Raw genomic sequence first — 17,271 nt, forward strand, 5'->3', positions numbered from 1 at the left:
CTTCTCAGCCTTGGTTACTCACTTCGACTGGCTGCGTCAGTTTTGATGTCAAGGGGTCCGGAGCACACAGGAGCACACCAACACGAGGCACACAATGGCCGGTAATGGCGGGCAACGCCGGACAGAGAAACACCAGCTTACTCACGTCCTTTACTGAGTCCTCAGTTCACAGTACATCACAGGGCAGCCTCCACACACACACACACACACACACACACACAGGCGTTCCCAGGGGCGGGCACAACAGCAGGCAACACGTCTTAATTAAAGAGCGTGCGTCTCACCATCTTGCCTTGCACATGCTCTCTTGCAGAGCCACATTGCACTGAGGGGAGAGTCACTCTGAGAGTGGCAGCTGTTTCGTCGAACGACGATTTGCGCAAGCTTCTTCTTTTTATTTATTTATTTATTTTTTTTTTTCTGGGGTCCCAGATGTGTTCTTTTTCCCTCACCAACTCTAACATCTCTTTATCTGGAGACCACATTTTCAAAGCCTACTCCGTGATGTCACGACGTAAATAAAGTCGTAGATCGACTACCAACATGTTGGTCTTCTTTTGCGACTGCTTTCTGCAGTCGCTAGGCACCGATTTTGAGTCGGAAACTCTACGTACGTAAAATTTCAGTCGCAAATTGACACATGTGAACCCGCTTTAATAATATAGACTACCTGCAAAAACAAAAAAATAAATAAATAAATAAAAATAAATAAATAAATAAATAGATAAATATATATATATATATATATATATATATATATATATATATATATATATATATATATATATATATATATATATATATATATATATAGATCACATGTGAAAGATAATTACATAGACCTCAAGCGAAATAGAATTACTTGTAGGATAGACGAATTACTATATAACATAAGATAATCAAATGGACCTCTCAGTCTGGAAGTGGGAAGTGGGGTGCGAGGGGGCGGTAGAGACATGTCCTCCACGTCTCCACCACACTCAATCAACGCCCATGATAATGTAAAATGTCAACTTTACCCCCCTCTCCTATGTGTGTGTGTGTGTGTGTGTGGCTGAGCTGCCACCAAGGAAGCGCCGCAAGTCTGGCAACACTGTCTGATGTAAACAAGAGAGAGAGAGAGAGAGAGAGACTACCTGCACTGCCTTCATTACAGGTAAGTTGCAAAGATAATAATGATATGATAACACCAATTAATCCTCTCGGTCTTCTTTTCTCACCTGCGTTGTAAAGCAGTTCATTAGATTGTACCTGCGTTTATTCGTATTTTTCTTGGTATTAGCAATTAATGGTTTGAATAAAAGTGTTCTTGTGTGTTTTGCCAAGTTAAGAATGGTAATATGTGTTGGAAATGTGTAGTTATGTCAAGTATTTCTGGAGTGATGTTATTTTGTGGCTAGTTCTTCATTATTAATTTTCGGCAGCACCCCACACCTGTTTGTCACTAATTACATCGTGTTGCCTCGCGTGTGTTCTGGATGGATGTAGAGTCCAATTAGGTCAGCCAAGCCATAACATTGTCATTCTCCAGGTAAGGTGGTAAGAGGCGGTATTTAATTACTTTTAGGTAAGGCAGTAAAAGGTGGTATTTAATTATTTTACTTTTCCCTATCCCTGAAAAAAAAAAGGATGCCACCAGATCGAAATATTGTAGAGGTTAGAAGCCAAAAGGGAAAAGAAAAAAAGATAAATAGTACTGTAATATTTCTTAACATTTATTCTACCTTTCCCTACTCATTTCACACAAAATGAAAAAATAAAACACTTCCACTAGATCAAAATGGGTTAAAAGCTGAAAAAAATAGAAAATATGACTATGCGACTCTTTTTAACACTTGCCATATATAATTTTCATTGAGCTGAACACTTGGCAGAAGGTTAGTTAGGTCAAATGAGTGTGATTTTGAAATATTCTTAACCCCTTCAGTACTGGGACACATCTTTATCTTGAGATTTGTATACCATTAGACCATTTTATTGACATTAGGAAGGGTCTGTGGAGGTCCAAAGATTAATGGCCACAGTCTTCACTATTTTAATCCCTTACATAAGTTTCTGAAGCTGTATAAAATAATCAAATAGTAAACAGAATGAATAACAAAACGTGTTATGGTACTGAAGGGGTTAACTGCTCGGTCATTAAGTTGTCGGAATGGCAGAGGAGCAGCCTTGAGGTGTTTCTAAGAAGCTAAGGCCCCTGTGGTGTTTTGCCTAATTATTTTTCACCTAATTTAGGTTTTCAGGGGAGTAATCTCATAGTATCTCATCTCTGTATCCAATATCCAGTTTCTTCTTCAAAGCATGGACAGTTTTGTGTTTCTTTCCTCACTAAGCTTATATCAAACATCTATTAGAAAACTATACATATTCATTTCTTTTTTGCAATTTTCTTCCTCCAACTTCATGCTGTGTCATCTTGTGTGTGTGTGTGTGTGTGTGTGTGTGTGTGTGTGTGTGTGTGTGTGTGTGTGTGTGTGTTACACTTTTGGTGTTGGCTAGGTTGTGATGTAGTTATGAAAGTTTTGTTAGTAATATAGTGACGACTGCAGCAAGGTATTTTTTTACTTTTTTTATTCCATCTTATTCCATTTTTCTATATTTTTCATTTAGGAGAAGCACCAACCAAGGGCAACAAAGCAGCAATATAAAGAAGACCCACTGAGGTGCCAGTCCACAGTCAAATGTGTCAGTCAGAAATTATAGGAAAAGTCTAACGTAGTAAAATTTTATAACTTCACCAGAGAACATGTAGCATCTCTGAAATTTAGGGTTTGTGTCAGAAATGTAGAATTTATTGGGTAGAATGTAAAAACTGTGATAGAATAAATTAAAAGCCATAATATGTGTGGTGTGAGTGTTGACTTTATTTTCCATTTATTTTATTTTGTTATATATTTTTTCAACCACGTAGAAACCATAAGTTATCCGAAGCACAGAAACGAAGCAAGAAGTTTGAATCGATGTGCTGTGTGCTGTGTTTTATTCTCCATTTATTCTATTTCATCGTATTATTTATAGCTATTTTTTCACCATACAGAAATCACAAGAGTCAGGAGGTCAGGAAGCAGGAGTGAGGCATCAGTGTGGTGTGTGCTGTGTGCTGAGCTGAGGAACCGAGGGTGGTGGAACTGGTGTGGCTGACTGTCCCTGCCTCAGTAAGTGTCACCAAAGTCTCTCTTCTTCAGTGTTGGGGTTGTATTCCTCAACTTGTACTTTCAGATTTGTCCAAGCTAGATGAAAGGTAGATTTGTGAAAAGAAAAAAGGAGATTGGAAGGTATTGGTTGTCATTTTCTCTCTCTCTCTCTCTCTCTCTCTCTCTCTCTCTCTCTCTCTCTCTCTCTCTCTCTCTCTCTCTCTCTCTCTCTCTCTCTCTCTCTCTCTCTCTCTCTCTCTCTCTCTCTCTCTCGACAATTTTAATTACAAACCACTTGGGTAAAAATTATCAGTGAGAATATTAACATGTCTTTTATAATGGATTTTCTAATGTATTTATTTATATTTATTTATCATTAATTGCAAAGGAAGTGAAAGATACCCTTGGGAATATTATTTGTTTCTTCTAAATAAATATTTCTTTGTCAGATTCTCAATTATACAGAATCTTCACTAGTCAAATTGCAAAGTACTTTACACCATTACTTAACAGGCAGGCATACAAACAAGCTCTTTAATTTTCAGGTTAGTATTTCAAGTTCTAACAAGTTTTATTTCCAGGTGAGTGTGGTGCTTGAGAGGAGTGGAGGGGGAGGAGGAGGAGGCCTGGTGAGGGGTGAGAGGTGAGGAAGTCTTGTGGGGGCTTCAGGAGTCACCCACTCACCATGGCAGCCTTGGACCAGATCAGGGTGAGTGGTGAGGACTGTGAAGAGTGAAATGTAATGTCAATAAGGGAAGGTGTAAGAAGTCATCAGGTCTGTGTCTGGTAATTCTGGGTGGAGCTTGTTTAAATACATGTAGTTATATCTGTCTATCACCACATAAAACTAAGGGAATAAGAAGATAAGAAATGAGAGTAAGAAGATAATGGGTTAACAAAATAATAAGGTAATAGAAGATAAAGATGCAAAGGAATAAGAAGGATAAGAGAAAAGAAGATAAGGGAAAAGAAGATAAGAAAATTATGGAATAAGATAAGATTGGGAATGAAATTATTAGAAAAAATGTGTGAAAAGAAAGAGGATGGGATGCCTTGTGTGTGTGTGTGTGTGTGTGTGTGGCATAAGGCACGGCATGTTTGTTTTGGCTATTATGTATAGATTAATAGACTTTACTGCACAGAAGAACCAGGTTAATGCATTAGTGTAAGCAAATTAAGGATGCAAACATGTCTTATAATCATCTGTCTATTAATAAAGTTAATGAATGATGGTTTGTGTTAAATGACAGGTTGACAGCAGTTGCCAATGTTATGTTGATGTTGACTCCTTTCCTTTCCTTGATGAGCAGGAGCGGGTGGAAAGACTGTACAAGTTCCGTGATGAGTACTTCAAGACACACGACATCTCCGAGGCGGCGATGAAGGCCCAGCGTGTGCAGCAGGAGATCGACGACGCTGTTAAGCTGGTGACAAGTCTGAGGGGTGAGTACCAGCTAGGTGGCGCAGATGTGATGCTGGTGATGCTGGTGATGATGGGGACATTGTTTACACTTATCTATTTTCCTTCTGTCCCTCAGACCAGGTGCCACCCGAAGGACGTGGGGAGCTGTACCTGCTGCAGGGGAGAGCGCTGAATGCCACAGTGGAGCACAGTGCCGCAGCAGAGGAGGCGCTGGGCCGGGCCACTCGCTTCAACCTGCCCGATGCCTGGAATGAGCTAGGGGAGTGCCAGTACAAGAAGGGAGACTTCAGCAGTGCCCTCACCTGCTTCCAGAAGGCACTCAAGCTGGTAGGTCATCAATGCAAGACTAGAATGGTGCAGCAAATTATCAATGTGGTGAGCTGTCATAGTAAATGTATGGTGAAGTAACTCCAATATCAAACAAGCCCAGCATTTCATGAATTATGTGTTTATTAATCTGTGTACCAGGTTTACAATCACAGACAAAGCAACACACACACACACACACACACACACACACACACACACACACACACACACACACACACACACACACACACACACACACAAGGTGATTAAGTGCTTAGAAAATATGATAAGAAGAGATGGACAAATACTATTAGTAGGAGACTTTAACTGTAAAAGAATAAACTGGAGAGAGATGGAAGTAATTGGTAATGCTGGACAATGGAGCGAGACAGTTGACTATGGTATATACAATGGATCAGTGGGTGGAAGAGTCAACACTGTACAGGGGGGAAGAAGAATCATCATTACTTGACCTAGTATTCACAAAGAAGCCAGAGCTCTCTCACCAGCATACAATACCTTAGTCCAATGGGAAGAAATGATCATGTGAGATTAGAGCTGGAAATACAGGAGGAGGATGAGATAAGATACAGAGACTGCAAAAAAGAGAGATTAGATTATGCAAGAGCAGATTTGGAAAAGTTAAGAAAAGTTTTTGTTGATATTGAATGGAGGAACATTATGAACGGAAGGATAATACAAGGGAAATATGAAATATTCCTTCAGAAATATAACGAAGGAGTAAAGAAATTCATATATATCTTTAGTGTAAAGAAAAGTATACATGCTTGGTACAATGTCAGATGTATAAAGGCTAAAAAGGCAAAAGATAAAGCTTGGAAGTAACTAAAAAAGCAGAGAAATTAAAATAACAGACAGCAGTATAAGGATATGAGGAATGAATATATTAGAGTAAGGAGAGAGGAAGAAAGAAACTTTGAGAAAGATGTGTTATGAAAAAGCAAAGATGAACCCAAGCTTTTATACAAATTTATAAATGGTAAGATGAAGAATAAGGAAACATTAGAAAAAATAATTAAAGGAGGGAAGACATACCAGACAGGAAAGGAAATGAGTGAAATAATGAATGAGAGCTTCAAAACTCTGTTCACTGAAGAAGAGGAATTTGCAGAACCAAATAGGACATTGCAATTGGAAGATTACTAGACACTTTGGATGTCAAAAGCAATGAGGCTGGATGGTGTATCAGGCTGGGCACTAAAAGAATGTAAAGAGCAGCTGTTAGATCCAATTTGGGAAATGGTTACAAGTTCATTAAAAGAAGGGAGAGTACCACTGGAATGGAAGAGAGCCAACATAATCCCAATATTCAAAGGAGGAAAGTCAACTGAGCCATTAAATTACAGACTGGTGTCACTTACAAGTGTTGTGGGGAAGATATGTGAAATTGTTATCACAAGGAAAATGGGTTAAATATCTGGAAGAAGAACAAGTTACATTGAACAGACAATTTGGGTTCAGGACAGGATGGTCATGTGTGTCAAACTTATTAAGTTTCTACTCAAGAGTAATAGAAGGACTGGAAAGCAGAGATGGATGGGTGGACACAGTATACCTGGACATAAAAAAGACTTTTGATAAAGTCCCTCATGGCAGACTACTTTGGAAGTTAGAGAGCATAGGAGGACTGAGAGGAACTTTGTTAGATTGGATAAAGGATTATTTGAAGGACAGAGATGAGAACTGTGATCAGAGATACATACTCATCTTGGGGTAAAGTAACAAGTGGAGTGCCACAAGGGTCAGTGTTAGCCCCATTATGTTCCAGGTATATGTAAATGACATTCACAATGCAGTAAACAGTTATATTAATTTGTTTGCTGATGATGCAAAATTACTAAGAGTAATCAAAACCCAAGAAGACTGTTGGCTGCTGCAGGAAGATATAAACAAAATCTACGAGTGGAGTAAGAAGTGGAAATTAGAGTTCAATGCCAAGAAATGTCACGTAATGGAACTAGGAAAGAGTAAGAGAAGACCGGTATGGAACTATCTGATGGGAGAGGAACAAATAATAAAGACTAAAGAGGAAAAGATTTGGGAGTGATTATACAGGAAAACCTGAACCCTGAAAAACACATACATAAGATATTTGGATTAGCATATAAAATGTTGACAAATATTAGAGTGGCATTTCAATTCATGGAAAAAGATATGAAAAAAGTTATGAGTATGATACATCCAAAGCTGGAATATGCAGCAGTGGTGTGGTCACTGAGTTCTACAAAAGATATAAGAAGATTAGAATGGATACAGAAGATAGCTACAAAGATGGTGCCAGAACTAAAGGACCTAACATATCAAGAAAGGCTGAAGGAAATGGAACTACCAACCTTAAAAGACAGAAGAGAATGAGGAGACCTAATAACAATGTATAAAATAGTAAATGGCATTGAAAAGATAGACAAGGAAGACCTGGTGCTGGTGACAGAAGAAGCTGGAAGGACAAGAGGACATGTAAAGAAGATTAGGATGAGGCAGTCTGTGAAGGATATTGGAAAATACAGTTTTCCACACAGAATGGTGGAAAAGTGGAATGCATTGAGTGATGAAGTTGTTACAGCACATAATGTGCATAACTTTAAAGAAAAATTGGATAAATGGAGACATGGAGACAGGACACTATGAGCCACACTCAAACCCTTTACTCGAACCTTGTACAACTAGGTAAATAGGTAACACACACACACACACACACACACACACACACACACACACACACACACACACACACACACACACACACACACACACACACACACACACACACACACACACACACACACACACACACACACACACACACACACACAGAGAGAGAGAGCCAGAGGACCGGGGTTCGATTCCCTGGCCGGGTGGAGATATTTGGGTGTGTCTCCTTTCACGTGTAGCCCCTGTTCATCTAGCAGTGAGTAGGTACGGGATGTAAATCGAGGAGTTGTGACCTTGTTGTCCCGGTGTGTGGTGTGTGCCTGGTCTCAGGCCTATCCGAAGATCGGAAATAATGAGCTCTGAGCTCGTTCCGTAGGGTAATGTCTGGCTGTCTCGTCAGAGACTGCAGCAGATCAAACAGTGAAACACACACACTTGATAAAGTGCCACATGCAAGATTACTGTGGAAGTTAGAGGAGAATGATGGCTTAAAAGGAAGCACATTGAGATGGATGGAAAATTATTTGAGGGGGAGAGAAATAAGGATGGTAGTCAAAGATATGAAGTCCAGGTGGAGAGCAGTAGAAAGCAGAGTGCCGCAGGGGTCAGTATTGATGCCAATACTTTTTCCCATACATATAAATGACATGCCAGAAGGAGTGAACAGCTACATAAATCTGTTTGCGGACGATGCGAAACTGTACAGAGTTATAAAGCAAAAAGAGGATTGTGAAATACTGCAGGAAGACCTAAGTAAGATCTAGGAGTAAAAAGTGGGAGATGGAATTCAATGTGGACAAAAGCCATGTCATGGAAATGGGAAAGAGCGAAAGATGACCAGTGGGAATCTATAAGATGGGAGATGGAGTAGAACTGGAGAAAGTAAAAAAAGAAAAGGATTTGGGAGTGACGATGGAAGAAAATAATCAACCGGTAAGCCATATTGATAGAATTTTCAGAGAGACATATAATTTGCTAAGGAATATTGGATTAGCATTTCACTACATGGACAAAGAAATGATGAAGAAATTGATAAGTACTATAATAAGACCCAGATTGGAATATGCAGGAGTAGTGTGGACCCCTCACAAAAAGAAACACATAAGGAAGCTGGAGAGACTACAAAAAATGGCTACAAGAATGGTTCCAGAATTTAAAGGGATGACATATGAGGAGAGACTAAAGGCTATGGATCTACCAACCCGGGAACAGAGAAGGGATCTGATACAAGTTTATAAATTGATCAACAGAATGGACCAAGTGGATAATGAAAATCTGATCCTGAGAAAAGAATATGACATTAGAAGCACAAGATTGCATAGTAAAAAGCTGAGGAAGGGAAGATGCCTGAGAGATATTAAAAAAATATAGTTTCCTGCAAAGATGTGTTTAGACTTGGAACAGGTTGAGTGAGGAAGTGGTGTCAGCAACGAGTGTGCATAGTTTTAAAGAAAAATTAGATAAGTGTAGATATGGAGACGGGGCCACACCAGCATAAAGCCCAGGCCCTGTAAAACTACAACTAGGTAAACACAACTAGGTAAATACACACACACACACACACACATACTAGTATAGCTTTGCAAGGAAACAAGTACTATTGAAGCGCATCAGTCTCACCACACATTCCTCCCCGGCAGGCGGAGAAGAAGGTGTACCTGCGCAACATGTCCATGCTGATGCGTAGTCTGCCATGGAAGACAGCCAAGGAGAGAGAAGAGAATGTCAGCAAGGTAACCACTGCTGGAGTCCTCCCTGCTGCTTTCACTCTCCCTTGAACTACTTCCTACATAAACTTGCCTTCACTCATGCACCACTACCATGATTCTTACTTACTTATTTTTTTACTTTTATTTTAATGTAAGAGGAGAAAACTAGCTAAGAACAACAGAAACAGTCAAACAAAATGGCTCACTCACATTCTCAAATCCTACTTCCTTAAGCTTAAAAACATAATTTCTTTTTCTATCCTGATTACTGCTGAGAATTACAACCTTGATCTGTACCATTACCACACCTGCTACCCCTTTCTCCCTCCCCATGCAGGGCCTGGAGTATGCTCGGCAGGCCTTACAGCAGGACATGGGCGATGGACACTCTTGGCTGGTGCTGGGCAATGCGTACTTGGCAGCCTTCTTCACAGTGGAGGCCAAGATGGAGTCCCTCAAACACTGCAAGGCGGCGTACAGCAAGGCGGTGTGTTGGATTTGTTGTGTTTGCCCAGTTGTGTCAAGAGTAGTACAGTGGGTCACATAACTCTTCTTTAACACTTTCACTATGGTTTGGTAAGGTCTCTCTCTCTCCATCATAATCATCATCCTTCCTTTTTATATTATTTCCCTTCATATCCTGATCTCTCTCATCACTGCAGATTCACAAAACTCTCTTTAATATTTTTCCTGTGATTTGGTAAGGTTTCTCTATCTCTATCTCTTTCTTTCTTTCATCCATCCTTCCTTATATTTTTTTTCTTCATTGTATCCTTACCTCTCCCATCTCCACTATCACCTTCCTTCCCTTGCCCATCACACTAAATACTGCTCTTTCCTCCCCCAGGCCAATGACCCCCTTGCCGTGGTGCTGCCAGAGCTTCACTTCAGCAAGTTTCATGTAAGTTCACCCCTTGCTAATATTGATGCTACCTCTGTTCAACCTTGCTGTGGGTGTGTGGCTGGCTGTGTTATGCTAAGCTGGCATGTGATATGATGGTTTGTGAGTTTCTTTTCCTAGTGGTGGCTGAGAGTGCTATTACTACTACTACTACTGCTATGACTATCACTATGACTATGACTACTACTACTGCTACTACTACTACTATGACCACTCTTTCTGTCTCTGGGCAAGGGAAGGTGAATCTGTTGCTTCTCATCCTATCAATACCAACCTTGCTGTCTGACCCATATTCAGGAAGCACTCTCTTGCTATGACTATTTTCAAAGGCCACAAAGATGCTTAGCCAGGTTCCCCAAGAATGCTTTTTGTTCTGATAATGCAGAAATCTTATCAATCTCTTACTAGAACCATAGAAACATCCTTGAAAACCTGTGGCACTTCAACTAGTGTTTGGAAAGTAGTGGAGGTGTCGTGTGGAGGTGTTTTAGAATCGTCTCACCTTGTGTTCCTCTCCATCCAGTGTGAGTCCAGCCTTCTTTCTTTTATCTTACTAGAAAATTTATGTCACCTCACCTAGAGTGTTTGGAGAGTAGTGAAGGTATGAGGTGGAAGTATTTTAGCATTGTCTCACCATGTGTTCCTCTCCTCCCTAACCACTTTGCCCACTCACAGGTGCAGTGGTACGAGGAGGACTACACGGGGGCACTGCGCAGCCTCCAGAGGGCGTATGAGCTGGAGCCGACCTGGGAGGAGTGCAAGAGCAAGTTCGACGAGTGCCACCGTTTCCTGCAGAAGTTATCACTGATGGTCCGCACCAAAGGACAGCTGAACCAACGTCGCCTCAACACTCTGATGGCGGTGAGGGAGAGGCACAGATCACACACACACACACACACACACACACACACACACACACACACACACACACACACACACACACACACACACACACGCATCCCTGGTAGCTCAGTGGTTAGAGCGCTGGCTTCACAAGCCAGAGGACTGGGGTTCGATTCCCCGGCTGGGTGGAGATATTTGGGTGTGTCTCCTTTCATGTGTAGCCCTTGTTCACCTAGCAGTGAGTAGGTACGGGATGTAAATCGAGGAGTTGTGACCTTGTTGTCCCGGTGTGTGATGTGTGCCTGGTCTCAGGTCTATCCGAAGATTGGAAATAATGAGCTCTGAGCTCGCTCCGTAGGGTAACATCTGGCTGTCTCGTCAGAGACTGCAGCAGATCAAACAGTGAATTACACACACACACACACACACACTCAGTGGTTAGGCGTTGGCTTCACAACACAGATGACACACACACACACACGGGTGGAGATATTTGGGTGTGTCTCCTTTCACACACACCCTGTTCACCTAGCAATGAGTAGGTACGGGATGTAAATCGAGGAGTTGTGACCTTGTTGTCCCGGTGTGTGGTGTGTGCCTGGTCTCAGGCCTATCCGAAGATCGGAAACAATGAGCTCTGAGCTCGTTCCGTAGGGTAACGTCTGGCTGTCTCGTCAGAGACTGCAGCAGATCAAACAGTGAATTACACACACACACACACACACACACACACACACACACACACACACACACACACACACACACACACACACACACACACACACACACACACACTAACAGACATGCAGACATATACACTGACTAGCAGACAAACAGGCGGGCATGCAAAGACACACTGACTGGCTGTTATTGACTATACCACCACCACCACCATCACCACCACCACCACCACCACCACCACCACCACCACCACCACCATTCCTACTACTAATAATTCTTCCCACCACCCACAGGACATCCAGCCCAGCCAGCTTGGTCCGTATGAGAAGGGTGGCTCCAGTGTGACAGGGGGTTCCAAGCTTGATCTGGTCCCCATGGCATTACTGGCTGAGGGAAGCAACCAGGACAAGGTGTGTGTGTGTGTGTGTGTGTGTGTGTGTGTGTGTGTGTGTGTGTGTACAAATATAGTAGTGTAGTAGTGCGCTGGCCTCACACTCTGAGCCCCAAGCCTAAGGTATTTATTGAGGTTTTTGCAGTGGTTGTGTTTGCCTGGCTGACATTCTGGAGAGTATCAGTGGTGGATGAAGGTGAAACTAACAAACTTTAACTAATTTATGAGTGGGACAAACTGAGCAAGAATATGCATTTTAGTTTGAAGGACTGTAATCATAATGACTTCCCTTTTTTTTTTTTTTTTTATGCAAGAGGAAAAACTAGCCAAGGGCAACAAAATATAAAAAAAAAGGCTCACTTGAAATGCTAGTTCCCTTAAAGAATGATATAGAATTAGCCAAAAGTCAGGGACATGTCTTGAAAGCTCCCTCTTAAAAGAAGTCAAGTTGTAGGAAGATGAAAATACAGAAGCAGGCAGGGAGTTCCAGAGTTTACCAGAGAAAGATATGAATGATTGAGAGTATTGGTTAACTTGCATTAGAGAGTTTGACAAAATAGGGATGAGAGGAAGAAGAAAGCCTTTTGCAGCGAGGCTTGTATCCAGTAAACACTCTCTATCTACAGCAGTGACACTTTGCAGCCTTGTCACCTGATGTCCCTTCCCTGCAGGTTGTGCTGGGCAAGGTGGTGTGTACAGTCATCCCAGAGTCCGGCATCCCATTCTCCATGTGTCTGGTGGACCGCGATGGCTCTTGCACTGCCGTCACTGTGTACAACTGGGCCAGTGGCTGTGGTGTTAAGATTGGTGACTCAGTGGCTGTGTTGGCGCCGGTGCTGAAGAGCCAGAGCATCAGTGTGCCGGGACATGAGGTGAAGCACTCTGCTGCTGTCATCGTCATCATGTAGTGAAGGTGGTTGACAAATATCAGGTTGACCTGGGAATACTTTACTTCTCCTGTTTCAACTTCCAGAGTCAACCTGAGATTTATCCACCACCTTCACTACTCATCATCATCATCATCGTCATCATTTTACATCATCATCATCATCATCATCATCATCATCATCATCATTTTACATTATCTTCCCTCATGTAATGCACACTATAAATACGGTTGCATCCAAGTCATGGTACATACACAGTGTAGTCACATTACTACCTACATGCATTTCAGTGGAAGCATTCACACTCCTCATAGGTTTTTTAGCTTAGGAAAGACAGACCATATTTGATGGCATTTAGGCATTTAAGATGCACCACCATTTCAGCTGGTCAAATTCAGGAAAAAAACATTGCATCAGGTCAGGGTTCTGATCAGCTGGTATTCATAAACATGTATCAGAGCCTCACAGGTTAGACTGCTTTCATTTTTACAATAATTCGCTTTTAAAGTACATAATAATGCTGGTAATAATAATAACACCATCAATAAAATAATGATTAGCCTACGTGAGATCCCAACTTAGCATATTAGACGCAGGCTGATTTTTTTTAGCCAAATTTTTTGGAAAAAGGATATTCTATATGCCATCAAATATGGTAATTAGCCTCTGCATTCCCTCTTTTTTCACGTGTCTCCTTGCAAACAGTTTCCGCAGTGGAAGGTTAGCAGCTAAAGGATTGAAAGGTTGATATTTTAGTAAAGCATGTCAGTTAATAGAAAGCCACACCTGAGACACAATACCACAGCATCATTATTGTTATTACTATTATTTTCTAAGTGCCACACAGCAAACACCACTAACTCGACCATTTGGCTGTTCATATTCACAGACACTCTCCTTCCGCTCCCTCCGTGTTGCTGTTCCACTGATGCTGGTGGTGAACAAGCGGCCAATCACAGCGTCACAGATCGCCACCTCCCAGATAGTGTCACAGCAGAAGCCAGAGTAGTGAGTGGAGCAGTGGACAGCCACGGTCAGTCACCCTCCTCTTGGTAGCTCTGGCAAGTCTGAAGTAGGTGCTGTGGGTACTACTTCTCCCTCCATGAGACTGATCCTAGTGACTGCCAGAGAAGTAGTGGTGATGATGGTGGTGGTAGTGGTGGTAGTGGTGGATGGTATGTAGCTTTTTTTTTTATCATTGAATCCGAAAATCATGTTTTGGTATATTTATTGAATCTGAAAATCATGTTTTGATATATTTATTCTATGTTTTATGACCACTCAAGTGCAATGGTGTTGGCTTTGTTTGGCGGACACACCACAGTACTATCAAGGCACTTGGTGAAAGGTAAACATGAACTATGATCTGTGGACTGTGTTTGTGTTTAAGTGTGTGGCTGAGCAGTGCAATGTTCAGCCGTGTGTGGGACTTGAGGAGGCTGCTGGAATCACTGCATTGTGTTGTGTTGGTTACTGGTTGTGTTTATCATTAATGGTGAAGGAATTGGTAGCTTAGTGATTCATTGCTGGTTTGTTGCAATTTATATGATTGCCATCTTTATCTACAGCTGTCCTATTAACCTGAAGACATCACATCATTGAAATTATTAATTTGAGTTTGACTTCTGGCAGTCTGTACCAAGAATCTTGTGCTGTGAAGCTGAGTGACCTGGCAGTGTGTGTTTGTGTGTGTGTGTGAGATGGTGACTGTAAGCATACGATGTGATATTTTGTGCCCGTGAATTGACCTGTACGAGTGCGTCAAGATGGTCATTCATTAACTCTTTTCAAAATACTACATACCTAGACACAAGTGGCTGTCCAGTAGCTTGTGTCTCCGGTGTTGGTCTGTCCAGCATTCCGTAACATAGAAACCTTTCTCAAGCATGCACTCAAAAAGATAAAAGAAAAAATATATACCTTACCCTCTACTCTTGACCACATTAATAATTAGCTCTTAGGATACATATTGTTATGGATTAAGTCTTTCTCATTATAGTAATACTCATGTTTTTTATATGAAGCTAAACTTAAGTAAACTAATATTGTGATTTTAACTTAAGGTGAGGAGAACTAATCGCCAAAGCTTTGTGCTTGATCTCATATCATGTCGGCTTGTGCCCAGCCTTGCAGCCACTGTGTTGACAGTACTCTCTCACCTCAACTTTCTGCAAAGGCCACAAAGATGTTTAGCTAGGTTTCCAAGAGTGCTTCTGGTGTTAACGCAGAAACCTTACTTATCTCTTACTAGAACCATAAAAATACCCTTGAAAACCTGTCACTTCATCTAGTCTTTGGAGAGTAGTGGAGGTGTGGGGTAGAAGTGTTTTAGAATTATCTCGCTATGTGTTCCTCTCCACCCAGTTAATTTATCTTGGTAGAACCATAAAAACATCCTTAAAAACTTGTGGCATTTCTATTAGTTTTTGGAGAGTAGTGATGTGGGGTGGAAGTATTTTAGTATTTTCTCACCATGTGTTCCTCTCCACCCAGTGAGAGTCCAACTTTCTTTCTTTTATCCTTAAGGGTGGGTTGTGGGATGAAGTTGCTCACCACATCAAGTGCCAAGATTGTGTTAGATCCCAGGTTCTGTTTCCCAAGGGACCAAAACAAGCACATCAAAACTTCACTCCTGTAGTTATGTAGCATGAGAGGGCCACTTTGTTTTGTTCACTGGACTTCAGAAGCATCAACACAAAGGAGTCAAAAATGTACTTCAGAAATACAGTGTTGCAAAGATCTGTGGGCATTGTACTGTTACGATGATGTGTAAATCTTTGTGCGTTTGTGTGTGTGTGTGTGTGTGTGTGTGTGTGTGTGTGTGTGTGTGTGTGTGTGTGTGTGTGTGTGTGTGTGTGTAGTTGAAGGAAAAAATACATGACAGATTTAGGATATACCCATGAATTCACTAGTAACCTTAAATTTTATCCAGTTTTAATCATCTTTAAACTATTTGTGGTTGACTTTATTCTCTAATCTTTTTAAAAATACTAATAAGACACATTGTAATGAAAGGAATGTCTTTCTGGGAATCCTTTGGTGTGCAGAGGTGATATTACAAAGCATCCATTTTAGTTTTCTCATTCTTATTATATACAAAGTACTCATAATTTTTTTTAGCTATTGGGTGAAGTGTAAAAGATGATGAGTGAAGTAACTGTAAGCCATTATTGATAGGAGGTTGTCTTGCAAGGTTTTGATATGCCTATGGTGAGCAAGAAATGGCAAGATTACTGAAAATACAGTATGATGTCAGCAATTGGACCAGAACTATTTTGAAAGGTTCACCATCTGGACTGTACTACATAGGGAAGCATAAATGTCATTGCTGATCTTATCAATCGGTGTTCTGGCAGTTCCACACAGAATGGCCCAGACAAACCACCACACACTCAAGCACAAATCATTCACACTCTTTGCCCTGTCAGCTCCTGGTGGAGAGGGACAGTCTTGTTGACCACCCACTTCATTCCAGGAGCCTTGCAATCACACACACACACACACACACAGAGAAAGGCACAGCAACATACCTACTCTAGCTACTATTGGACCTTACTATGGAAGTATTGATGTGTGGAGTTTTGATATTGATGGACTGAGAAAACAGCTACAAAATAATCATAGTGAAGGTCTGAAGTTTTATAGCATGTCTGTAAAGTGTACCAAGCCAAGGTCCCATGTGAAAGGTGGTTACTGAGACAGATCATACCAGTGGAGAAATGAAAGCACAGAGGGAAGGGAAGGCCCCACAGTCCTCCCAACTCTTTTTTTACTTGTCTTCTTTAATATAAAAGGAAGTATTATTGTTTGTGGAAGATACAAAGCACAGTTACAGTACACATAATTTATTTATTTCACAATCTCAAAATATTTATACAAGTCAAAGATTTCCATAATATAAACAGAGCTCTGACTGTGGAAACATGTCACATCTTGCAATAACACTTCCGTATCTTTCTCATAAGGCAAAACATAACCTAATAATTAAGGAGGTATTTTAGCTTACACCATTTTCCATCACAATGCCAAGAATGAGATGACAACAAGATAACCACAAAGTGAATACCTTGGGCGGCATCCTTCTCTAATGTAGGAAAGGACACCGGCCTAATCAAGATTACCTGGTCTATCACAAAACAGAGTAAATGCCACCACTGCTGATCCTCACCCACACCCGAGTGACGGCAACAAACAAGCCGTTCTGATGGGACTGATTACAGCTGGAACAGAAAAGTTTGGTACATTGCTACAAACATCTGCTGGGGAGTATGTGGAACAATTGATATTATCACTATCAAGAAAATGAATTCTAGGAAACTA

General features: G+C 41.1%; 1 protein-coding gene across 2 annotated transcripts; it reads left to right on the forward strand.

Annotated features, from left to right (window-relative positions):
- The first annotated feature begins 933 nt into the window (after positions 1-933).
- On the forward strand, positions 934-15,965 carry LOC123512163 (tetratricopeptide repeat protein 5-like). 2 transcript variants are annotated; one of them, XM_045268375.1, is made up of 12 exons: positions 934-1,156; positions 3,038-3,155; positions 3,716-3,843; positions 4,445-4,577; positions 4,673-4,884; positions 9,180-9,272; positions 9,586-9,735; positions 10,096-10,149; positions 10,825-11,010; positions 11,967-12,083; positions 12,736-12,936; positions 13,841-15,965. In XM_045268375.1, exons 3-12 carry the CDS (start codon positions 3,820-3,822, stop codon positions 13,958-13,960), a joined length of 1,290 nt encoding a protein of 429 aa, XP_045124310.1. In that variant the 5' UTR covers positions 934-1,156; positions 3,038-3,155; positions 3,716-3,819; the 3' UTR covers positions 13,961-15,965. The 2 variants fall into 2 exon arrangements, with proteins under 2 accessions (XP_045124310.1, XP_045124321.1); XM_045268386.1 differs by lacking the exon at positions 934-1,156 and adding an exon at positions 1,302-1,531.
- Positions 15,966-17,271: the final 1,306 nt, after the last annotated feature.

Source organism: Portunus trituberculatus, chromosome 4, assembly GCF_017591435.1.
Source record: "Portunus trituberculatus isolate SZX2019 chromosome 4, ASM1759143v1, whole genome shotgun sequence".
NCBI classification, from domain to species: Eukaryota; Metazoa; Arthropoda; class Malacostraca; order Decapoda; family Portunidae; genus Portunus; species Portunus trituberculatus.